The following is a 25948-nucleotide window of genomic DNA, read 5'->3' on the forward strand; positions in this document are numbered from 1 at the left end:
TTTTTTTTTTTTTTTTTTTTTTCATATAGAAAATATTCATTTACGTAACTGAATAATAACTTATAAATACGAAGTCATAATTAATTATACGCCCAATAAAAAATTAGAAATAATTTATAACTATATATATAAACCGGGGAGATTACATATTTCATATTACATTATGTTATATCATAAATATAACACACATATATTTTAAAATAGAATAAAACATAATATATTAAATAAAAATATTATATAACTTAAGACAGTAGAATATAATTTATATTTTGCATTTTTTTATTATGTATGCTTTTGTTACGTTGGACGTATGCAATATCAAATAACATAATACAATGCATTAATACATTGTATTTTATTCGTTTCTGATATTGTACGATATTCTATTTTACTTTATATTGTATCATATATTTTATTGTATTTTATTATTTCAAATTATGTTATATTTTTTATAATATATTTATATATTATATTATATAATGCTGCATTGTAATATTGAATTACATAATTCGATACACACGTATATATAGAAGTATATAATTTAATATTTTGTAAAACGAATATATTGTAAAACTTTATATATTGTATATTGTATATGTTATATTGTGTATTAAAATAAAGTATAAATAAAAGTATATTTATTATAACAAATTAATTTTTTTTGAGTCCTTCAGGTTCGAATTTCCCGTCAAACTTCGAATATCTCTTTACAGATTATGTTCTCCTGATACCAAAAGGCGAAAATCTATGAAACTGAATTCTCAAAGTTTGAATTTCCCGCTTTATGTTCTCCTGATACTAAAACGCCAAAAACGGATAAATGAAATATTATAAATTTGTATTAAAAGAAAATAATGCGCAAGGAGATATCGCGGTATGAGGAAGTAATAAATGTCAAGGACAGGCGTAAAAATTCCTCTTTTTGTAATAGAAAAGAGTACTTATTTTATAATTAAAATAATGTTACAATAATATGTATATTTTAGAAATAATAATATTATAAAATTCATATAATAATAATATGCTACATAATAGTTAACTAGTTTTATATATAATATATTCGTTTTGCAAAATATTGAAATATGTGCTTCTATATATATGTGTCGAATTATGTAATTCAATATTACAATAATATTATAATGCAATATTATATAATTCAATAATATTTAACTCGATAAATATTTTGTATTCAATAAGTTATATATTATTGAATTATATATTACAATACGATAACGGTAATAACGATAATAGAAAAAATAATAAGGACAAATCTAATTTAGTGATACAAGTTATGAATGCTGAAGTAGATACAAATACATTGCGTCTATCCCGTTTTCTATGCACACAGTACATAGAAGAAGGGCGTTCTTATAATGTGCTATGTATAATTACTATTCGTACCTCAAATTTATACAAATGAAAAGTAGATGAAATATAATAAAATGTTTTTTTTCATAAAACTTCTTATAAAGAAGAAACGGACCTCGAAAGTCCGTTTCAACCATTAAACGTAGAAAAAAACATAAAAAAAATACATACTTCTTATTATATTGCCTATCGCATATTCTATATCCTATCGTATTCTATATTCAAAGTTCCGTCAAAATAGATCTTTTTCAAACGTCGCCTTACGAGTATCTTCCGGTAATTGATTGAACGTATAAAATGCACTTATCAGGAATCTCGAAGGTTTATGCGAAGGAGCGCCGCGTACTCAAGACGAGTATCCTCAAATTACGATATCACGCTAACAATGTGCCGATACCGCGTCACGAACAATACTATTCGCTCGCTCGAGGGACTTGCCCGGTTATCGACCGATGAAAATTATCGGCGCTCCACAGGGTAGGGATAAATCGTCTAGCCGTCGACGACTCCGAGATGTCGACGGACGCTCGCTCGTACCCCGGAGACATCCCGCGGCCGACAGGTCGCGGTCGAAGAGGAGCAGCGCGAGGAGGCCAGAAGAGTGGAAGTCGCTTCCCGTTATTTACATCGGACCCCGAAGCTCCGGTAAGCAGGCAGTATCCGAAGGTGGTATCCGCGCGCGGGATTACAAAGTAACCGATGAAGGAACGGACGGTCGAAGGGATCGAGATGCAGCCGGGCGATACGCTAATGCCACGTCTGCAATGGCATTATAATACGGTGCACTCTCCTCTTCGTCCTCCTCCTGCTCTTCCTCTTTCTCTTCCTCCTCCTCTTGATCCATGGTACATACGGTTTATCGAGTCCGCCGAACGCGGAGCGTTCGGCGCTACGCCGATAAACGCGAATATCCGCGGTAGGATTCGACGCTGCCACGCGTGATTGGCCGCTAGTGTACGGTACGGTATGGACGAAACCGCATTAAAACGGCTTTGCATCTCGATTCGAGACGCTGTCTGCGATCACGTCCGGGTCTCGATTTTGTTTCTCACTGTCACTGTGCGCGCTGGTTTCCTCTGACCCTGACGCAGTGGCGTAGAATGTCCTCCATGGTCGGATGCTTCGCAGCGATTTAACACTCATCGTCTGCAACAAGATAACTTTCTCTATTGTCATTTGTATACTTCACGTAAAATATATTATGTAAGAATCGCAAATTGTAGTTCCGCATCGTTTGCGGGAGACATTGCGCGCGATCGACGCGCGTTTATAGTAGAAATAGAGAAGTAGGATGTGTTGCGAAATGTTTAATCTTAGCTATGTATACGCGCTTGCCATCGATCGTTCTAAAGGACGGCAGCGTCGAAATGCCGGGCGAGATTTGTCCCCGGCGCGTGAAATTTATAACATTTCGGTCGCGATACCGTCCACGTTTCGCCCGCGGACAAGGTACGATGAGGGGGCGCGAGTTGAAAAAACAAACCGATCGCACGGACACGAGTAGCATTTACAAGCACTCGTCGTAGCGGAGAGTGAGCCGATAGTACTGGTATTACCGCCCACGTGTGTGTCGTGTGTACGAGCGAGACTGAAAAGTGTATCATTGACTAACGAGCGTTGATAGCCTTTTATCGTTTCGAAGCCGTCGCGGCTACCGGTTCGGCGGTCAACACCGTCGATTGCCCCTAACGTATTTACCGTATATACCGTCACGTAGAAGTAACGTCCGCTAAACAAACGCCGGGCACGGCGAAGCACGGCGTATAATAAAACCGACCTATCGACCTTCGTAATTACACGCTTTAGAGCGCAATTAGTTTCCGCAACGCGCGCCCGTCCAACGACCGCCGTCTAACAGTACTCGAAGTCGACTACGTGAGAGAGCGAACGCCGAATTCCACCGAGAGCGGCGATGCCGCACGGTCTCGCGGAAACAATCGATTTAATTCAATTTTCAGTCTGCGCGCGTTACGTAAATCGTCGGACTGTCGTCCCTCGCGATGGCATACGTACCGTCCATATGCGCGATGCAAGAGTGGGACCTCGAATTTGTACAAGGATTAAAAGATCCCTTCTTTTTCGTAGGGGAGTACCGAGTGCGACCTCTTTGTATTGCTTCTGCGCGCGTTATCGCCGAGAATTCTGCCCGTTGATTTTATTTCATCAAAGAAAAACGACTAAACAAGTTCTATCTGAACTTTGTTACCGATTTAAGATCAGCGTCTTACTGTAACAAACCGCTTAATTATATCTGCGGAAACAATATTAATAAAGCAAAACTCAAAATAAAATTTATTATTTCCGCGAGAGAAACCTGCGCGAGTTAATTCGTGCTTGACGTATGAAGCGGAGAATCTTTCCGCACACTGATTACGATATAACTCTAATTCGTGTTAACGCGAGCTCGCTCAGAGATTGAATAAAGTGTCGAAGAAACTCGGTACTATGTGTGATAGAGGCAACGTTTTGTTTCGTCTTGCGTTTCGTTTTGTTTCGTATATGCGAAAAATGTCGGAATGAAATGAGGAGGAGAAAGGCGACGGCGAGATGTACTCTCTCCCGAAATCGACTGTTCGCCGAGGAATGAGTACGCGGTGCGCGCAATAGTAAAGGAGTCCCTGGAGACAATAGCGGGCTCGGCTCTTAGGAGAGACCTTTCGCGCCCGCGTTTACAACTATTTATTCCCCGCACAAGCACCCACCCGCGTCTCTCAAGCCGCGGTTCTGCCCGCACAGTCTCGCACAGTGTGTTGCACTGTGATCCACCACATACGCTGGCAATAATAAATGTTGCGCTATACATACGGTAGGACGTGGTGTACGTGTCCGCGCCACGCTTGCTGTGTTCCGACTTCGGCTTTCTAATCGGCGCGGAACACAATGCGACTACAGACAGAGACGCCGGTCTTCGTGCCGGCGGCTGAGGTGCTTTCGGTTTCCGCCGGACGTCGTAAAGTCCCGCCGTTTTTGCAGAATGCATCGCGGCGCACGGGGAAAAATGGTTGATGCATCTACACGATGAATTCCATGCTTAGTAAGTGATTAGCGATAGCAGACAGAGTTGTCTTTGGGACTTTATAAGACGACCACCATTTATAATGATTCTTTGTTTCCAACATCTTCCTTACGTTGCAGCATGTTAAACATGTGCTACAGTTGGAACGGACTCGTTTCCAACTGAAGGCATACGGTGAAGAATATTTTAAAACACGGTGCATTAATGTTAAAGATACAATCGTCCGGTTCTCTTTCTTTGGTATTCAAAAAATAATCATTGATTTATGTGTCTTCAACATATGGAATTTTATTACTTCGTCCATATTAGATAGGTTAAGTAGATCGTCTGTGTTAAACGATTTGATAAAGATGAGATAACAATGTATACGTTAAAAGTAAAGAATACGAATTGTATACGTTAAAAGTAAAGAATACCTTTATAAATCTATAGTCAATTCATACGTATGAAGAGAAGAGAACCGGATTATGTCGGATTATGATTACGAACGGTTTCGATTACGAACGAGTCCGCTTTAATGGTTGTATATGTTTGGCATTCTGTAATGTAAGGAGCGGTATGATAATTTACAAGGACATAAAATGACGCAAGTCCATGTTTTCGATCCGCGGCTGATCGCACACGACCTGTCGAAACGCAAAAGGACAAGTCGGACGCAATTACGTATGTGTATGTAAACACACGGCTAAGTGAAGGGTTAGAGAGCCGGTGCTTTGGATTAGTAATCATCGAGATTAGTACCTGATACAGCGATAACCATTGGTTCTCGGGTAGCAAATTCGTGTTGCGGTTCTCGCGCGCGCATTTGACTTCCTGGTTATCTATCGCGCAACGCGTCCAGCACAGGAAGCGCAATTACGCGTTATGTAATATCGACGGACATATTCAGGAGAGGAATAGATCCACACAAACGAAAGACACGTGAGAGCAGATGGTGGACCACGCGGAAACGTTCCTCATCGCCGATACGATTCCCTTTCACTTCGCGGGACGTTTTGTGCCGCAGGTATCGAATTGCGTGCGTCGCGCCGATGGCGCGCGACGGTGAAAACGAATCGCCTTCTCTCCTTGGCCTTTGCGAAATGCGCGCGAGACTTCGTGAAGCCGCGAGACTCGGCGAAGCACCGCGGGAGAAATCGATCGCGAGAGCACGCGATATGCACCCTGGATGCTTCGATCCGCGATGGAAGAAACGTGGCGCCGGAATGAATTGTGTCTGAACGATAGCGAATCTCCCGAATGGCGACGGGTCCGTTTCAATTGCCGCTGTTAATTACACGGTTCGCCTCGACGCGCAGTATTGTAACGTCACGCACGGAAATCGCGAAGTTTAGTCCACCGTGAAGTGAACGGAGGAGTTTGCGCAACGGAGAGAGAATATCATATTCTTTCTTTCATATACAGATTTTTTTAAATTTTACTATGTTTCTTTAATTCAAAAATGTACAAAGACTATCAGTGAAGTCTATCTTACTAAAAAATATACATATAGTAAATTTTTTAACATAAAAAATAATCGGTTATTGCACGGAAAAAAGGGTTTGGTTGAATTAACCAAATATCTGATCGAATATAAACGATCCAGAAATTTCGATTGAAGTAACCCGAATTCTATTTAAGTTAACAAGATTTTTGGTTAACTTAAACAGAATTCGGGTTACTTTAATCGGAATTTCTGGATCATTCATATTCGACCAGATATTTGGTTAATTCAACCAAACCTTTTTTTCCGTGTGCAGAATGTCGATCTATCTCTTATAAAATTGTGTATAGTGGTTTTTGCTATAAAATTCTTTCCATATAATTATATTAACCTTTTGCACTCGTCTATCTGTTCTCGTATATAATCTATATGTAAATCTCATATATAAAATTATATATAAATTTTATATATAATCAGGAGATATATACAAGAAACCGTGACAAAATCTTACAATATTAAAATTTACTAAATTATCTTTCTTCCTTACCTTATATTCTACACAAAGGACAGATGAGAGAAAAAGGATTATTGCAAGCTCACTGTTACACAGATTTCAAATTGTTACAAGTGCAAAGGACTGAATAATAGACGCCTTCTTTATTTTTCTGTCTCGGCAAAGACGTAAACGTGGGATTTACCAGGAACACTTCGACGAGGCGGACTAATTGTTCGCACGACGGAGCGTCACTTCAGCAACAGCGGCGAGCCCGCCGGCGGCAGCTTTGGATTCCATTCCGGATAAACGGAATAGCAAGTGTTAATGCCAATTACAATGCAATGTGCGCGTCGAACGGTGAGCTTTATTCGGCCGCTACGCCACTGTATAAGCGCGTTTACGATCCTAACGTGGGCTGGGTTTACTTAGCTGGGTTATGCACCCGGGGAGAATATATGCGCGGGCTTGTATGTGTGTGTGTGTACACACGGCGTGCACGAGTTAGCTGCTAGACGACCATTATGCGCCCCGTAGTTTCGTTCCGTCGTCGGCGTATGATTTGGAACACGTGCGACGCTAAAGATCGTTAGGCTTCGGCTTTTTGTCGCCGCGCGCGGGAGCTTTGAGATGGTAGATGCCAGTTGGTTGATGCCAGAAAGGCTGGTTTCGTCGTGTATATATGTATATATTGAAAAGTATTCGGTCGCGTGTACAGAAAAAAGAAACTATTAAGTTAACAGAATATCTGGTGAAATGTGAACAAACTAGAATTCCGGCTAATGTTACTACTATTTCGTTCAAGTTAACAAAATTCAGAACTATCTCTTATTTGGTTAACCAGAATCTTGTTAACTTGAACGGAATTCTGGTTTATATCTCATCAGATGTTTAGTTAATCTAACCAAATATTATTTTCTGTTGTAACAAGTAATTTTCAATTTTTCAGATAAAACGCGAGGCAATCGTATTTTTATGACTTTATAATGTTGCGAAGCAATGTATGCGCTGTTTTGATCTATGATCGAGATCTTTCGCGCACATTGTTTCATAATATCGTACACAGAAAAAAAGGTTTGGTTAAATTAACCAAATATCTAATCGAATATAAACGATCCAGAAATTCCGATTGAAGTAACTCGAATTCTGTTTAAATCAACCAAAAATCTTGTTAACTTAAACAGAATTCGTGTTACTTCAATCGGAATTTCTGGATCGTTCATATTCAACCAGATATTTGGTTAATTCAACAAAACTTTTAAAAATTACCCCAAATTACTTTATTCCGTGTAACAACATGAAAATATAATCATGACATTTAACCTGAAAAATCTGAAATTACTTATTGCACAGCCCAATAGATAGCGCATCGGAGAATGTATGTGTGACCGACTCAAAAATATGTCCGAATGAGTCTCTTTTTGTTTATTTAAATCCTCTATCGCGTATACTATATGTCGATATAGACTGCAGTGTAAATTTTCTGAGATCCCTAATCCAACGTGCCGGATAAAGCAAGAATGACAAGATCAGATCGCGAGTTTCTATTTCGGAATTGATACAATTAAACTAGTTGTGCCACTTTCGCTATAGAAAGAAGAACGGCTTCTATAACTGCTTTAACTTCTTCTCTTCTCCGTTGCCTGAATTCTCGCAATAGACATACGCGAAATCTAACGTTAAATCGAGTGAGACGCGTTATCGAACAATTGGTCGAGAAAATAAAACTCCACTAATAATATCGATTGTTTATCGACACGATATAGAACCGCGACGCATTAATAATAACTCTCCAACTGCCTGAGCGTAGCTACATCCAGCGACGAAAAATATAATATCCGACTGAGAGCTAATAGAGAACTTAATTGACAATCCGTGCGTGACCCGCGCGTCGCGTAGCAGACGTCTCATCACAGACTAATATATTCAAACGAGATTTCGTCTAAACAAAAGGTAGTGCCGCCGCCTAAATACCACGCTCATAATTAGTTTTACCCAGGAGTTATAGCCCTCTCGCGTACCCGCGCGCGCGAACGAGTTCTGTGTGCCTGCTTGCGCGACCCCGCGTAGCATCAGCGGTGTGAGTGCGTGTGTGGATTCACCACACACGCATGCACACCGCAAGCAAGACGAGTGCAACATTAGCATAACCTTGTTCGCACGCAAGCGGCCCTTTTGCACATATACGCTCCTCCTTGGATCTCCTTCCTTTGACACCCGCGCGTCCTAGCCAATGGCGGAGCCTCTAGAAACCCCACGGTAATTCGATATATCGGGGCGACGAGACGATATCCCTACAAAAAGGGCTGTCAGGACACCTTGCCTCGGCCACGAAAGAAAGAGAGAGAAAGGAAACGAGAGGCAGCGCCCTGGCCTACTTCTTTTACTTCCCTTTTTTCACTGTGGCGTAGCGCCCCTCCTGCTCGTCCTTTTTCTATCCTCCCTAGTAGATAGACTAGCCTCTCTTTCCTGAGGCTACACGGTAGCGCGAGACCGGTAGATTAGGTGCCGTGCCACTGACGAAGGACGAATCTCTCGCGAGTAAGGTATCCTTTTCCGCGACGGGACCCTCGCAATGGCTACCATTCGATACCATCTGCTGGACATCCTGTATTACGCGCGAGATCACCCACGTACACACGGTCGCCCGTGTGCGAACCCGCGAAAGTCGTAAGGGGGTTCGTTAATAACGGATGAAAAGTGAGACAATAGAAGTATACAAGTGTGTGTATAACTACATTAAATTTAATATTCTTTAGGCCTAAAAGAGCTAGACATTATTATCCTTCCGAAAAAAGAGATTGATCTCGCTAAAATCCAGCGAGTAGCTTTTATAGAGTAAAAGAGTATTAAATTTAAGGATGAAAAAAATATATATTATATAATTAGCTTCATCGCGTTGAAGTTCTTGCTAAATTTGCAATGTAAGTTTTTTCAGAACGCCTTGTTGAATTTAGGACACTCGTTAACAATGTTCACACGCACTTGATATCGGCGATAACACTTCTACGTTGCAAGGTAAAAATACCAATTCCCGAACACGTGTCTAATCCAGGGCTTCCCTATTGTTTCGATCCTTGGATGCGAATATTTAAACACATGAAAATATATATATATTTTTTTTTCTTACGTTTTAATAGTTTAAATATTCGTATTTAAATACCAAAATAATAATAAAAATGTCCAGGATTAGGTGCGTGTCCGGGCATTAAGACGCTCTTAATTTGCGTTGTTTTAAAACTTCCGCGAGATGAGACTCTCAGTAGTGATTTTATCTCGCGCGTATACAAGATGCAGCAAAAATGAGAGATGAAGTTGCCAAGTAAGATCGATATTCACCATTGTCAACGCCTTGGCAAGCCTTTCGTTGCGGGATCTCACGGGGAAAGGAAACCATTGTAAACGCGGTGGAACGTTAAATATGCGACGGTTGATAGGGGATCGACGAGGAGGTGCGACTCGACGTCGCCCCGCCCGGCGTGTAAAATAATATCATCCTCGCCCCCTCCAAGTTTCCTGCCCTTTGCACGAAAAGTGGATGACGCGCCGTTCGAAAAACGATACCGATGACACAGCGAGGTAGCGTGCGCGCGGATCGCGATCGTCCGATAAAATCTCGGTTTTCTCTGAAGTCCACTCTATACCTGCGCCGTAAAGAAGTCCGGGGGAGGTAATAACGGCGGCGGCGGCGACGGTGGTTCTGGTGGTGATGGTGGCGGTTGCGAGGTAGAAAGGCGAGAAAGAGCAGTGACACGGCAGAATGCACTCGAGGGATGCGCTCGAGCGCACCACCCGCAGCTGTGACCCGAATCGCCCCGTCGACGTCTTAATAGGACGTCTTCGTTCCCCGAAATCGAGCGGCGCGCGTTCGTTGCGTCACGATCGCACGATTGCGCCCGACCGTGTTTCGCGCCCGTCATTGTACAGCACTCGACCGGCCACTCGTTGCGCCGACGAACCGGCTCGAAAAAGGGTACCGCGCCTCTCCAATTGTGAGAATCCGAACATGGTAACGTTCTCCCGACACCCTCGTCACGACACATTTCTTTCCCTTGCAACTGACGTCGAAATTAATCCTCAATTTACGATTCGCCCGAATTTTCATGTTCACACGGCTACTACGTTACGAACGGGACGTTATTCCGATTCCCATCGCATGTAACGCGGGGACCTTATTCCTTTCGATACGACGATGATTTTCCTTGCTCGATGTGTATCTCCGAGAGAAACATCGTTCGGGGGACACCTGAGAGTATTAATTAGGACCGACCGGTGCCACGATCTGCGCACAAAGACCTCGGGACAAATATCTGATGAGCAACACATCGGCCCAGATAAGATCTGAAGCGCGCCGCCCACCCTCCCGGTCCTTTTGCCCTCAACTTTCCCCTAATTTCCCGGCCTATCGTCGACAGTATTTGCCGCAAACGCGGCGGAGATCGTTTCGGCGTGATAGCAGGTGCACAGGTATTCCGGAACAAAGGTGAGGCTTGCGTGTCCTCTCGAATACTTGTGTACATTCGCGCGATGTGTTGCCTGCTCGTCTCTGCATTCCACCGGGCCCCGCAGCCGTACCCGTGGGTGCGCCTTTCTCCGAAACATCGAAATTCGTGCCGATTCCTTCTGACGCGGCCGACGAGATGTGAGAGAGAGAGAGAGAGAGAGAGAGAGAGAGAGAGAGAGAGAGAGACACTCACTCGGCGTCTCTATCCTTCCTCTCTCGACGCGGCTAATTAAGTGGAGAACCGACCGCGCCGTGTACTCGAACGCGACCAGTTAGACGATTCTTATCCGATTTCACGGTACGGGCGAAGAACGTTCTCGCTCCTATCGATCACGGCATACGTGAAAGAATCCCGTGGGCTTTTTGAGCGATCCTCTCTAATTTTTCAAGATTCGTCGGTAATGAGAAAGAGGAAGAGAGAGAGAGGGGGGGGAAGGGGGAGAGAAAGAAAGGGAGAGAGAGAGAGCAAGAAAACGCTTGCAATCGCAATGGAGTAAATCAACATCGCGTGAACAAAATAGCTCTTAACGGAGCAGAGAAAGGGACGTTCCCAAGTGGCCCGTCTTCCTGCGCGGGTTCAAGCGCAAACACAAGCAGATGTGTCTAATTTGCAATTACGCAGAATGAAAGTTTCCGCGACGCGACAAGTAAGCGCGCGGTAACGGGCGCCAACGGCTGAGCTGTGCGCGAGAAGAGTTATTTGATTATTTTAATATCTCTCACATAAATGCGAGAAGGGGGAACTAGCGCGCGGAGGGGATAATAACACATAAACGATACGGGCCATTCTCACTCATGACGCGCGGTGTGTCACGAGGAAGCCTCCGACGTTCCGCGCGAAGAGCCCGCTTCACGCTCGCCTCCACTCCTCCGTTATATTTCCTCGTTTTCCGCAACACTCGTCTAATCGTCCAGGCGTGCGATATTCACCCGCTCTACCCACCAGACGGCATACCTGCACCGTGAGTGCGCGTCCGCACTCCGGGAAAAATGCACCTCCGGGAGCGGCGCGGTGACGCGAGGTAAAGGCGAGGTGAAACGCGCGAGGCCGCTGCGACAATGTAAAAGTAACAAAAGGTGAGATAGACTCGTGCGCGGAGAGGAGGAGAGACGGAGAAGGTGAGAGACGAGCGAACAGCAGATCGCAAGGAACAGAGAATGAGAGCGCGAAAGAGAAAGACAGAGAGGTAGAAAGAAAGAAGATCGCGCACGACCAGGGCTTTCGGCTACCCCGGGAAACGGGCCGGTGTCTCGCTCATTAAGACGTTTAACGGTCGCCATATAATCGATTATTTATAGAGATATTTAAGCCCGATAAGCTGTACCCGGCGCCGGCGACGGTGTCGCGAAAGAGACTCGTATCCGCGCGAGAGCGCTCTCCGCCGAGAGCGCGCCGCATGAAGACGTCCGTCGGCTTTACTGCCGATTTTCGTACGAGACAGACAGCAGTCGCGCACGGCCAGGTACGCGCCGCTCACGCAGCTCTCGCGAGAGCGCGCAGGTTGAACGGCTTTTTATAGGAACGTGTGGATTATATTTTTTTCGCCGCGGAGGACGCGGACACCCGCTGGCCGTCCGAGGCACGACGGCGGTACCTCGCGCACAGGAGGTCTCCCCGTCGAGGAGTGACCGCGCGTCCCGTAATTCCCGCGTTAGCGCCGATTTATCATGCTTATTAAGCCAATCTACCGGCCGGTGCCCCGAACGGCACCTCCGAGAGATAGGACGAGGACGCGTATGCGCGTCCCGTGCGCAATGAGCGCGTGCATCTTGCCACACGGCTCGCAGCGCAGCGCGGCACGGCGCGCATCGCCGCAACAACTCGGCGATGAAACAACTCGTCTGGACCATTCCGTGGCGGGAGCGAGATGGCCAACGGCGCACCGTTACGAGGTCTCCTCGTGCTTTCGTCTTTATTATGGCACCCATATACTCACTAATGACCACCTGAGAGGAAAAGAGAGAGAGAGAGAGAGAGAGAGAGAAAGAACCGTGGATATGGCCGTCCGTACGAGTTACGATGTCTCTGGCGGACCGTTAGTAATTGTGCCGGGCGATACAGTTGTTAATCTACGGCTGTTAATCTGCGCTTGTTAATCTACCGGCGGAATCTCGGCGAGAATGTAACGGAGGCGACGGTACCGGCAAGTCTGCTGGGTACTGTGTGCGAGGCTGTCACCTCGTGAAACTCAAAGAGAGCCCCGCGATCGACGATGGTGAGAATGAGCGAGAGAGAGAGAGAGAGACAGAAAGAGAGGAAGAGAGAGAAAGAGACACGATGAGGCTCAGAAGACAGCGACCCGGGAACGGTATCGTCGGCGGATTACGTTTATCTTCGCCAGATAGGTCTTATTTATTCGCGACGATGGCGAACCGCCGGCGTACAAGTCGTGAAGCTCGTGAGGGGGCTCGTTATTAGACGTCGTACGTATTATGGGACGATGAATTACGTAAGCGGGTCTTAGTGGAACGCAATTTACGCGCGCCTTCGCGATTGTATCGGTCAACCTTCGTGCTTGCAGTCGTGCGCTCACCGGCCTTTCGGTACTGAGAATTCGCGTAACCTTCGCGTATTACCCACACCCACGTGTACACAGCCGCTCAAGTTGATCTAGTTGATTTCGTTCGCATTATTTCCCACTCCGTGCGCGCGCGTGCGCGCGCGAGAGAGAGAGAGAACAGCACGGCGTGCTTAGGTCCTAAGAAATAAGGCACGCGTTTAAATCCTTAATGAAACTACCGACGGCCGCCACGTAGCGGCCATAAATAGCCGTACCCACTCAATTATATAGCGTCTTATAAAGAAGACGCCGCGATGCCTGCCTACCTACCTACCTACCTACCTACACCGCATCCCCGCGGATACTTCGTCTTTGTATCGTTGCGAGAACGTGGCTGGAACACGACGCAACGGCGCGGCGTCGGCGCGATCGAAATAAAATTGATTTTCACGTTGAATCCCAAACGGTACGGCCGTGTACCGACAATTTATAGGACGGCCGATGGGTATATTCCACACACGTGCGCGCGCGCTCCAGTCACCGGCGCGGAAGATCGCGAGCGATCCCGCGCGCTGCTTCCTTCACGAGCGCCTGATATGGCCGTTAACGATCACCGAGAGCCATGGAAATGACCAATCACGAACGATACAGTGCCCTTGAGGATTGTCAGTAATTATATCTAAACGATCGGTTGCGCCCCGATAAATCCAGGGAAACGGAGAGAAAGAGAGCGGACTCCTGGCAACGGCTTCAGCTCCCGCGCGAAAGCGAGAGAGACCGCGGAGTCCCGCGCGGGGATATACCGCGAGTTATAACGTATTACGTTATCGCGATCTCGCCTCGGCCGTATCGAAAGAAGCGCTTAGGACGCTTAGGGAAAATTATCGTTGCGCCTCCCGCGAGCAGCGGGAGTGTTTCTCGCTCGCTTCTCCTCCGCTCGGATATCGCGAGCGAGCGAGGTGTATCGTCAGGATACCTCTATGCCACCGTCATGAAATCCTCCCGTCGTATATATTACACGACAGGGCCACTTGATAATTGGTGCGACGCTACGTCGTCCAGTCGCGGCGTCTAAAGGAAGATTTACGCAAAGCCGCGCTAAGTCCGGCAGCCGGGCGAGTGCGCGTGCGAATTAAGCCATCGCGCGAGAAACGTCGACAGCGGTTACATTAGTTACACACTTTTCCGCGCCAGACGCCGCATAATTCTCGCGATCTTAATTAAGCGATCCCCGGGACTTAATTACACGTAATTGCGCTTCGACTCGCTCGTAATCCGCTACCCCGCTACTTACTTTATCATTGGTTCCTTTTTCTCATGTCTCTGCGGCCGCGCGCGCGCGCGCGGATAATGAGATAACCGTGACATCTCGGGAACATCCCGGGGACTTTGTCCTGCGTATTTCGTGAGCCGCGTTTTCTGATTAAAAAAAAAAAGAAGAAAAAAAGAAGAAAAATTCGACCTCGCGACGAATCCCCACTGCTCATTAATTGACGCGCAATGTTTCACCGAATGTTACTTTAATTCCGTATTGAATATCAAACGCGATAATTACATTGAACGAGATCACGCGCGACGCGTTTCAATACTGCATTTTGCATGCGATTCCTCAGATTCTTTCGCGTATTCTCTCTCCCACCCTCTCTCCTTCCTCCTCTCTTCTGATTTGCTCTTGCGACGAAATGCCATTCTCACACGCTATCTATAACCGCGCCATTAAGCGGGCAAATGCCTTTGCAAATAACACGTCGTCCCGTAAAATACTAAATTAAATTATATTGCGCACTCGCGATGAGAATCAACGACGACGGCGCCGTTGAGCGTCACATAGAGCGTGACGCTCGCACCTTACCTCGTCCCGGGGTTTACCGACGTCGGAATGCGTCGCTTAAAGGACTCGTTAACCGAAACCAAGGAACCAATTACTACGTGGCCCTGCAGCGTACCGGGCATTACGCGTCCGCAATTAATTATACCAGAGCATCCCGACGTTGTAGCGCGACGCGAATGAGCGAGCGAGCGGCAAACAGCAGGCTGCGCGCGAGTTGCCCCGGCCCGAAAGAGCCGTGTTGAGAAACTTTCGACGAGATAATCCGTACCGGTTTTGCAAAGGCAACGGTGTTGCATTAATGGCCCGTCCTCTGCATAAAGCCATCAGCCACCTGATCGGCTCTTTCGAAAACGGCTTAATACACCGCCGCCATACTCGTATGAGCCTTTAGCCTAGTATCTCGTATCTTAAATTCCTTATAAAATGCGGAGCACCTTGAGAGAAGGAGATAGACGGAATGAGAGGGAGCGAGAGAGAAGGAGAAGCGGCCGGATGTTCTCTGGCGAAATTATTGCCACAGATAATAACACCGACAAAGCGTCGAAATCACGAGAGAAGCAGAGTGCTTTACTACCACAGTGCCAATTGCGAATTATTTTCCACGCGAGAGGAGTAATCTACGCGTAATTATTACAATGCATGCCCAGGGAATACTTGGCTCGCAAATAATATAGTTTAAACGAGATAGAGCGTTGCGCATGTACCTGTTCTCCATGTGTGCGTGTGTGTACGTGCGTGTGTTTGCTCATGTGCGCAAATACCGATGTAGGTGCGAGAGCACGCACGAGAATCGCCTCTCGACAGCGCGCGCGTGCAACTGCGAAAGAGCCGAGAGAACTTTGGGGTGAGATAATCCGCGCGAGAGGCTGACAAAGCTGACCGTGTTTCGCTAATGACTCGACTTATGCGGACTTAAGTCGCCGGACGAGGCCGGATTGCTGCTGCTGCTTCTTCTTCTTCTCTCGGCTTCTCGACGGCGCGACTCGCGCGCTCTCGTTTGTCCGATGCCTCCCCGTGAACGTGACATTTGCGCGCGCGGACTTCGCCGAGTCGGTTGCGTTATCAGGCATTTCCCTCGGTTAAATATGGCAAACAGTTTTATGGCGTGCAATCACGGCCAATTACGCGGGATTTTAATATTTAGACTAATGCCCCCGATCCCTGGCCGCGGATGGCTTTAACGAGCGTTTTGCGGGTCTTAATTGTCCGCATTAATGCCAAAAGCGAGGGAGTCGTACCGTTCGCCAAACGGCGAGATACGCGTCGCGACGTGAGTGTTCCAAGTATTACCTCACGTTACTCACGGGTCCAATCCTCCGCGGACGGTCCCAGACGTCGCGCGCTCATCAGTTAAAAATCTCGCCGACGATCATAACCACGACTCGTTAAGTCGCTTGTTCATCATATTTTCCGAATCTCACTTGTCAAAACTCGACGGCGCTTACGGCAGCCGTACTGTCACGACGCTGTAACAACGCAAGGTGACAAATTGACACGCGACCCCCTCGGTCGTCCGTTTCCGTCCTCTTTCCAGACTCGCCGAATCAAACTCCCGCGCGGTGCTTGAGAGAAAAAGGAAAGCGTTGCGGTCACCGCCATCCGCGGGCTTGATTACAGGCGGAGAACGGAAGCGACGACAGACGGCTGCCGCGAAGGGGGCGGCCGTCGTCCACCGGGGGCCTTCGACGAGATAATCCGCGCCGGGGCTGACAAAGCTGTCCGCGTTTCATTAATGGCCCGCCATACATATAAAACCCGCGGACGACTGTATCGGGCCCCGAGCAGCGGGCATAAGCGTCTCCTTAACATCGTCGTCGCCGGGACGGCATTTGTTTTCGCGATTTTACAAGCGTATAACGTGTTGCGCGGCGACGATAATGCGCGGATAGTTTATGTACCCGGCCCGCGCGGCTCTACATGCACGTGTGCGTGCGGTGCACGCGTGCACCGGGATACGACGAAGCGCGTTCCGCTGCGCTTCTCTCCTCGACGCCGGCCGCTTCCGCCCCTCGACGCGCTCAGCGCACACTCGCACTTTCGCGCGCGCAGGTATGTAACGCATTAACGTTATAGATACGCGCGTGGCATGGGACACGGGCCTCTCGTGCACGTCCTAACGAGCGTGATCGCTAACTCTTAAATCCCCCGCATTTATATCGCGCCTCCTCGCGGTCCGGTCACTTCGGGAAAGAGAGAGAGAGAGAGAGAAGGTGGTTTTCACCTCTCACGTCGTCCCGGGTCTCAGGGCCCCCGGCTGAGGAACAGGCTGTGTCCGTGTTTCGCGCCTCTCGGGGCCGTGCATGGTTTCACGGGGAAAGACGGACGTGGCGACAAAAAGCTACAGACGTGCCGGCTTGATATGTCGGCAGCTTGATGCGGGCGCCGTTGGAAAAAAGGAGTCGCGTTTCGCGATTCTTTATTTTGCACCGTCGCGACCAGACACTGCGGAATCTCGTTAGTAGGTCTCTCTCTCTCTCTCTCTCTCTCTCTCGCATCGAGGTCTCGCGCGGGAGGACGCATCGGGACCGCTCATTTTTTATGTAGCCAGTACACTGTACGCGGCCTTCCGTATTTTTTCGGTGAGCGCGCTGGTAGTCCACTTCGCGCGCGCGCGTAAAAAATATACGAGGTCGAAAGATATGGGGGAGTTCGCGCGCGGCGCGGTGCGTTCTAAAATTTAAATTTTCAACACCACGAGACGTCGGTCCCGTGCTCGCGCGAGGAGAGTCGCGCAGCGGTCGGGTCTGCGTACAGCCACTCTCCGCTATTGCGAAGACTCGATTGCTATCGGGAAAAGCGCTAATGGCGCTGCACTAACTGTTATCGCGTTTCTGGTCAAATCCATTATGCCGCGCGTAGTGCGCATAAATAATAATGTCTACGTAGGTAGTTTGCGGTGACGGTGGTAGCAGCGGTGGCGGTGAAGGGGTTAAAGTTATCTATTTAGAATGACGTCAATCGATAAATCGATAAGAAAACGAAAGAGGAAGAAGGAGGAGGAGGAGAACAAGAAGGAAGGTGCCACGATGAAATTCGTCTTCCAGACAGAAAGGTTTCGCGACAAAAAATATCGTGGGGAAATAAACAGTCTATTTTTGCAGCTTCGATCGACGACGACGAGCTGGGAACGATGATATTCTTTTCGTGCGGGGGCAGCCACAAGCTAATGCGTATCGACTTGCTGTAGCGCGAATAACTATCGGCGCATGACGGCCGTAACGCGTGCGAATGAAATTACCGCACTCGCTCGCTGCTAACTGGGACGAAGGGCTGGGCGCCAAATATTATCGGCTTTCCAACTTACCGCGCGCGTTATCCCGCACAGTTTATCCGAACAATATTACGAACGCGCTACGAATGGCGTTAGCTGCCACGGAAACCCGTTCAGCCCGCATTGCCGCGCCAAGTTGCTTGACAAATTAATAAAACTCGCGATTAATCTCGCCATCCTTGCGCGCCGCGTAATTTACGAAATCGGGAAAGAGTCATTTATCACGGGCACAATGCAACTCCGCTCGAGGCGGCTCGCCTCGCGATTTTTACGTCGAAAGATATTCCGCGAGTAGTCCGCGCGGGCCCGCATTAATAATCGGGGGAGGCGTTTCGGGGAAGCACGCTGGTAATGGCGACGGTGGTATTATCCACGCAAGGCGATCGTCGCGAATCGTAAACCGGCTGTCTCGCCACTTGCGTATTGCGCGCGTACGTGATCTATGTAAAAGATGATACACTGCGCGTTCTCTCGGCTGCTTTCGAGTGCCTATCGACGAGTCGCTCGTCGCATTTGCATAGAAACGCATCCATGAGTGAGGAATATTACGAGCGTTTCTCGCGACGTACGTGTGGTACCTGGCCGAGTACATACCGCCGCCGTATAGATGTGTATACAACGCACAGGCCGCTCGTAAGTCGATCCTCTCCGCGAGATAGGCGAGCGAGCACCTTGTAGGAATTTTACGAGGCACACCGTATGCATTTTTCAAATTGCTTTGAAATCGACTGTCGATTTAGAAATTGATTTATCGGGAGCGTCCGTGGAAGCACCCCTGACAGGCGGTTATTCGACGGACACTCGGATGAAAAATAAAACGCGATCTCCGCTCAACTCGTGCTGCGCCAGCCTCTGCCCCGGTCGCGACTGATTTAGAAGTTCCCACTATATTTCTCTCTCTCTCTCTCTCTCTCTCTCTCTCTCTTCTTTTTTCAATCATGTACTCTGCAAGTTACTTGGAGTGCAATTTCACTCGAAAAGTAGAATGACCACCGAGTCTCTCGAATTTCGAATAACTTTTCGCTCGTACAAATTGAATTCTCCGCTCTGAATCGTCCAGTGCATTTTCTCACTCGAAGTTAAAGAGACACTGATGTTCACAATCCGGCATAACGACCTGAACATTTTACAAAAACGAATTTCCTGTTTACGTGCAACGTGTATGCGTGTTCATGCATTGTGATTCATGATTATTTCGCATCTTAGAGATAATCGACAGTTACGATGCACGAATATGTAGAAATATCGCATGTAAATCGGAAAATTCGTCTGGAAGGGTTATAAAATGTTAAGACTATTATGACGGATTGTGTATCAGAATTCACTCTAAGCCTGAGTGAAACGTTCACTCTTATTGTTTCGCGTGACAGTGTTTTCACTCACGCTTAGAACGAAACTACTGCTACTGTTCACTCGTTTAGAGCGAGATTTCGCTCCAAGAAATTTGGAAAGTATATTATTCATGCACATAATTACGCCTGTAACATCACTGAAGAATAACGAGATCCTGATACAATGTGCAACCTATTTTCTTCTCGGTACACTTCGCAAACCGTTTTCTCTCCACGAATGGCGCGCGTCTCAACGTGTGTGCTCGTCCGATTAGCGACTCGCCAAATATTCATAGTCTGCGCCGCCGTCGCGGATCTTCGCGAGACGGGAACACGACGCGCCGTGTCGCGCGTCGTCGTTGCGACAGAGAGAAAGAGAGAAGGAAAGAGAGAAACTGTTACGATCACAAGCAAGAAGAAGCGACGCTTGCGCAAGAATCACCCTGTGTGAATAGGTACGTCTCTCTGTTTCTCGACGTACGTGGTCTTAGCTGGCGAGGCTGAAGAAGGCATAAAATCGCCGGAGGTAGGCCGCGCCGCGTTCGACAGCGAGCAGATTTATGGGGATCCTATGGCGCGCGCTACGGTACTACACGCGGGAAACGGGAAGATCTCGAACATGTGATGACGATTAATTACGGGTTACGGGCGCCCCCGCGGCCCTCTCGCCCGTCGTCCTCCTCTGGGCCGGGCCCTATCCATCGCGCGGTTCCGCGCGCGCACCGTGATTACGCGCCGGCTCTCTCGACGCGCGAGAGCACCGCGGAAGACAAATGCGATCGGTGAGCGGCGCCGAGCGGTATTACGAATGTCCCCGTGCTGTAAGCGGCTCGATTACATCCCATTAAATTATTACAGTGTGTGTCGTTGAGAAATAGACTTTCTCTATCTCTGCGCTGCGAGAAGAGCACGCAGCGAGGGGACCGCAGACAGCCGGGGACTCTTAGACACGGCTACTACGCCATGCATGAACGCCGTGTTCTCGGTTAACGAGCCGTCCAGGTTAAATGTAAGTCGCGGAACGCGACCACCGCGATATGTGGGTGCCGTATAAATTGCGCGGAAGCGTGATTGATGGGAACCGCGCGCCCGCGCGGATACGACTCCGTTGGGAGTCCAACTGTGTGAGACTCGAGTCGACTCGACTCGATGATGAAGGTACCACGAAGGGAACAGGTGTAGCGGTTGGCTAAGTATCGAACAATCGACGAATCCACGCGGAAACGCTTATGTGAACGAATATGTTACCACGATAGATATAAGAAGATGGATTGATGGTACTCTATTTATGTTTGATCTCTTTAATTATGACACTGACTGTCCAGATGTACTAGGATTGATAAATTTCAATATGAGGAAATGCCTGATTTTTCATATAGAATAACACTTTTAGAAGATACATCTAAGATTTGAATATAAGAATGAACTATGAACAAATCTTAGTGTGCATTCAATACATACTAACGGCCGAATTTGCTACTATTTACCTTGTATATTGGCACTTCCATATGTGTATTAAATTTTGTTCTTTAATTCTTATATGTCTACTTACGTTTTTACTTATTATATAACTAAAGAGTCCTCCCTGTTAATAAAGATTATTATTATTATTATCATAACGCTTGTTAATAAATAAGCGTGACAATGGCCCTCCCTCTGTCACTCTTTCTCTCGCTCTCTTTCTCTGAATAAATATAGCCGAGACGCGGTGGGCGACCTACAAGAGGCGGCGATCGATCAACTTTCGAAAACGCGCGCGCGCACTTTCCACGATCATTAACAGCGAATTAATACTCCACGCGACAACACTCTTGCCGATAATTACACGTCAAGTGGTTAATGAGATCCGGATCGGCGTAGCAGTCGCACAGCGACAAGCACAAGCGGGCGCGCCGGCTGTCGCGACGATGCGTATAATTTCGAGTTAAAGTATGAGTGAAACGAGGCGACTCACCGTCGTCGTCGTCGTCCTCGTCGTCCTCGTCGAGAACCGGCGAACGCGTTCCCCGCCGGTTTGACGGCCGAGTGAAAGCATGAGAAACGGGCGAATTATGCACCCGTTTACCATAACTCATAGACACCGCCAAGGATGTGTGACTGCCGGGTCGCGAGGATTAGAGGCAATCTGACCGTGAAGAGTATGCGGATGGAAACCCCAGAGTCAACCAACTCGGCGTGCTTAGGGACACGCAAACGTCTCGAGACGAATCGACCGTCTCGAATCGCGTCGTTCGCGTCGCCCGAAACGCACCTGTACGTATCGCGCACACGCGTTCGTTTTTAGGCGGCCCGTCCAGTGGCGTCGGCGGTGTTTCTAAGGCTCGACGCGGGATGAAGAGAGGATTTCCTAGTCGCGCGCGCCGTGCCAACGAGAGTCGAAGGAAAGGATTACAGTTACACGACGTACGCGTCATTATAAGCGACGAGGGATAAAGGAAACGCCCGGCACACCTGTTATTCTCGCCGATGTCTTTCTTCTCTTTCTCTCTTTCTCGCTTCTTTTCGTTCTTTCCTCCTCCCGCTTCTCTTCTTCGTCCGTCGGGTCTCTGACTTTTAAATCCTCAGTAGGTCGAACGAAAAAGACGAAAGGAGAAACCCCCTATTTTTTCTCCGACACGTGGTCGTCTATTGCGCACGCAGCGCACGTCGCGTTAGGTAAAAGTACACGCACACGTGCGCAATTCTGGACGTTCTTATTGTTTCGGTCTTCAAATACGAATATTTGAATAAACTTTTGAGATAAAATATATACACATATATTGAATAGATACTTATATTCTTTGTTGAAAGTTTAAAGATTCGTGTTTAAAGACAAAAATAACAAAAATCCAGAATCAGATACGTACCTGAAAATTAGTATTTTTATCTCTTACACATTCACTCGCTCACCGATGAACTCGCTCCGTCGAACTCGCGCACGAACGCAGCATTGTATTGTCTCCAAGTAAAAGAAAAAAAAAGATGCCAAGTAATTCGAATGCGCGCTTTTACATTCGATTGAACCAGCACGCGAATACCGCGGAATGACTTCACCGTGTAGCACTTCTTATCGCGATATCGCGATATCGGCGTTTTCGCTTCGGCGTCGTGTCGCAGATACAACCGACGCTACGATCGCTCGTAGCAAAAGTGCTTGTAACGAAAGAATCTTATAAATCACCAGCTTGAGCCCACACGTAAATACATATCCCGAACTCCCGTCTTGTGTCCGAACAATTTACAGCGACGACGGCGGCGGTGGTGGCGGCGGCGGCGGCGGCGATACATTTCGCCAATGGAATACCTTCGAACGAGAATTATTCGATGTAAGCGGATTTATCCGCTTATCGACTCGCTGCGCGCGTATTATGCAAATGCGACTAGACTCCGCTTCGCGCCCAACAAACGCACGAAACAAATCGCTCTCGTGACTCGCTCGAAAAACGCGTCGGCGTAATTCTTTTTTATTATGCGAACAGGGGACGCGAGAGAGGCGGGGAGGGGAGTCGCGCGGCCGGTCCCGGCGGACCGACGACGGTAATGCGAGTATCACGCGTGCACAGAGGCCCGTTTTTACGCGGAGTTCGCATGCCCGTGAAACGTCATAAAGGCGGCAGAGATGTCCATTTTAATAACCGAATTAGTTAAACAGAACCCACGCGCGACGTCCTGTTGAACGCTCGCATGCCAACGGCCGCTCGCTTCTTGTCGCGGTCGCTCAAGGTCGGCAAAAACGGACGATGCCTTTGGAAACGAGGGAAGGAACACGTTATCGAACCGGACCTGCCTCGCGGACGGACGGATCGCTTTGACACCTGACCAGAAGTTTACCCCCATGGCCTTGATCAGATTGAGCCCAATCTGGTTTTGCGATGTTATCGAGTTCTGATAAATTATCTAACACAGTGTAGCGAGCGTGATCTTAATGAGAATTAATGTATTAATTAGAAGGATTTAGTAATAAGGACATTAGTAATAATGATTAATAATTAGGGCTCGACAACATCACCATGTAGGAAGCACATAATTGATTTGAATCAACCTGATCATAGAATCAATTTTTAATCAAACATCTGCACAGCTAAAGCTTTTTAACCTCACTCACAATTGGTCATACTTATGCAAGAATAATCCGACCCATAAAATTATGATTTTTAAGCGTTTGTTACCAATGAGTACATACAATAAGTAGATAAAAAACAAAAAGACCCAAGCCCAAGATAGACGCCTAAAATTAATGAAGAAATAGTTTTTATTTTCTACTAGTTGCGTTATTTTTTACTTAGTGGAGTCTTTTTTCCCAATTTTTTAAGGATTAATTTTGTCAATAAGTATTCTTCAAGAAAAAATAATTGGTCTTGTTTAACTTTTTAAATAATTGCAAAGAATTTCAGTGTTGTCTATAGAAGATTCCGGGGCTAGTTGACTACCGATGTAAGTTGACAAAACCGATTATTTCTGCTATTTTCTAATAAGTAACAGAATTAAGATTTTTAAACGTGTCAAAAATGACTTTGAAACTCCTGCTTGTTTGATCCTGAAATCTGTTAAAAAATAATCACTTTTGTAGAAATAATCGATTTTGCAACTTACCCCGCAGTAACCTATTAACTTCGGTCTCTCCTACTTCTTAAATCACATGTATCAAATTTTCATCTGCATTTTTCTCGAAACATGCTTCGTGTAGGTTGGACCATTTTTGCATAACCACTGCCAATTTTGCCAGGGAGGTATGCGGCGCAGTCGAAACGCGCAACTACGCTTACGCAGTAGACTCTCAACGGCATAGTCGTGACGAAAATTTCTAATTAAGCGCAGACCATACACACACACATACACACACACACGCACACTCGCGTTCCGTAACATACTCGTGTTCGCACGACTTGTTTCGACGGAGATGGCTTTACGAGCGACGTGAGCACCGGAGATTGTTTCTGCGTGCTGAAGACGAGAGCCAAAGCGTAATACTTATTGCGAGGGGCCGAGTGTTACGCAAAATAATCGCGGTTACAGTCGAGAGCGGCCGATAAAGGCAGAGAGACGGATGCGCGAGGAAACGAAGAAATGCGCACGACACGAGGCGGGAACGTCATCCGCGCGTCGTTTGAGACGGCCGCGATGCTGAAGCCGGTAATGGTAGTCGCGCGAGAACGGGCCCTTCTCGCCGCGGCATATGTTTGACAAGGGCAGCAAAGCAAACATAATGCTCGGACTCTTGGGCCGCACGTGGTGCAATTTATTACGCGATGCGACCTCGAGTTAAACTCTCGCGGCCGCGTATCTGCGCGCCTCGCCAACTCTCGTGGCTTCCTTCTCGTTAACACGTTCGCTGCCCAGGTTACATTTGGAAAACCTTCCTTTCTCACACAGACCAGTTCATGTATATTTTCTTCACATAATTGTGCGAAACAGACTTGTGGTTTGATAATATATGTGATTTTAAAAATATATTCACACGCGTAAGATGTTGGTCTCTCGTGAGATGTGCAACGCTGATTGCAAACGTGTTGGATATAATTCAACGAATCGATATTTTCGACGTTGATTTCCGCAGCTCGACGAGAGAGAGAGGGAGAGGGAGACAGAGAGAGAGAGAGAGATCAATCGTGAAATGGGATTTAGCGGGCTCGACTCTCCGCGAACGAGATTATTCGCACATTTCCACGTGGTAATTCCAGCGGCGCGCCGTCGTCGTCGGGAAAAGGCAATTGCCGCGGCTGAAGTTGTGCGCGCGGTGCTCGAGTAACCCACATCGTGAAAGTTTACGCTCTCCAGTTTGAGCGCGCGTTTCTATCCGACGAGCGGACGCGGATACGCATTTTCCATCAGCATAACTTACCCCTATTCTGTCAGACGTGATCGTGCCGGCGATCGGCTTTCTCGCGAGGATCGCGTGATATGCTTTCATCCGCGATCGCGCTCCATCTCGGGGCCGCTTGGAAAAGAACGAAAAGGAGTATGTGAGAGAGAGAGAGAGAGAGAGAGAGAGAGAGAGAGAGAGAGACGGGGAGAGAGGCAGATGGGGGAAAAGGCGAATTATCGGGAATTCCATCGACTTGGTGGCGTTAATTGAGGCCTCGTCTCGCCCTGTAAAACAACCGCGATCAAGCGAGTTTCACGAAGAAGCACGTGCACGTCGTTTCGTACACTGCGCGAAAACACATCGCGATTCCAGGGGGCGAATTGCGATGTGCCAAGGTCTGAGGCTAATTATTTTTAAGGACTCTT

General features: G+C 47.4%; 2 protein-coding genes across 7 annotated transcripts in view; one reads left to right on the forward strand and one right to left on the reverse strand.

Annotated features, from left to right (window-relative positions):
- LOC116842206 (ephrin-B2) overlaps positions 1-25948 on the forward strand; it is a 517056-nt gene that overhangs the window by 153931 nt on the left and 337177 nt on the right. The window lies entirely within an intron of this gene.
- Positions 1182-25948, reverse strand: part of LOC116842207 — a 192447-nt gene continuing 167680 nt past the window's right edge. For all 6 annotated transcript variants that reach the window (XM_032811068.1, XM_032811067.1, XM_032811064.1 and 3 more), the window contains one exon: positions 1182-2514. In XM_032811068.1, the coding sequence (XP_032666959.1) occupies positions 2501-2514 (14 nt within the window). In that variant the 3' untranslated portion in view covers positions 1182-2500. The remainder of the gene's footprint in view (positions 2515-25948) is intronic.

Source organism: Odontomachus brunneus, unplaced genomic scaffold (assembly GCF_010583005.1).
Source record: "Odontomachus brunneus isolate Ranch 3 - 2012 unplaced genomic scaffold, Obru_v1 Obru_scaffold_022, whole genome shotgun sequence".
Taxonomy (NCBI): Eukaryota; Metazoa; Arthropoda; class Insecta; order Hymenoptera; family Formicidae; genus Odontomachus; species Odontomachus brunneus.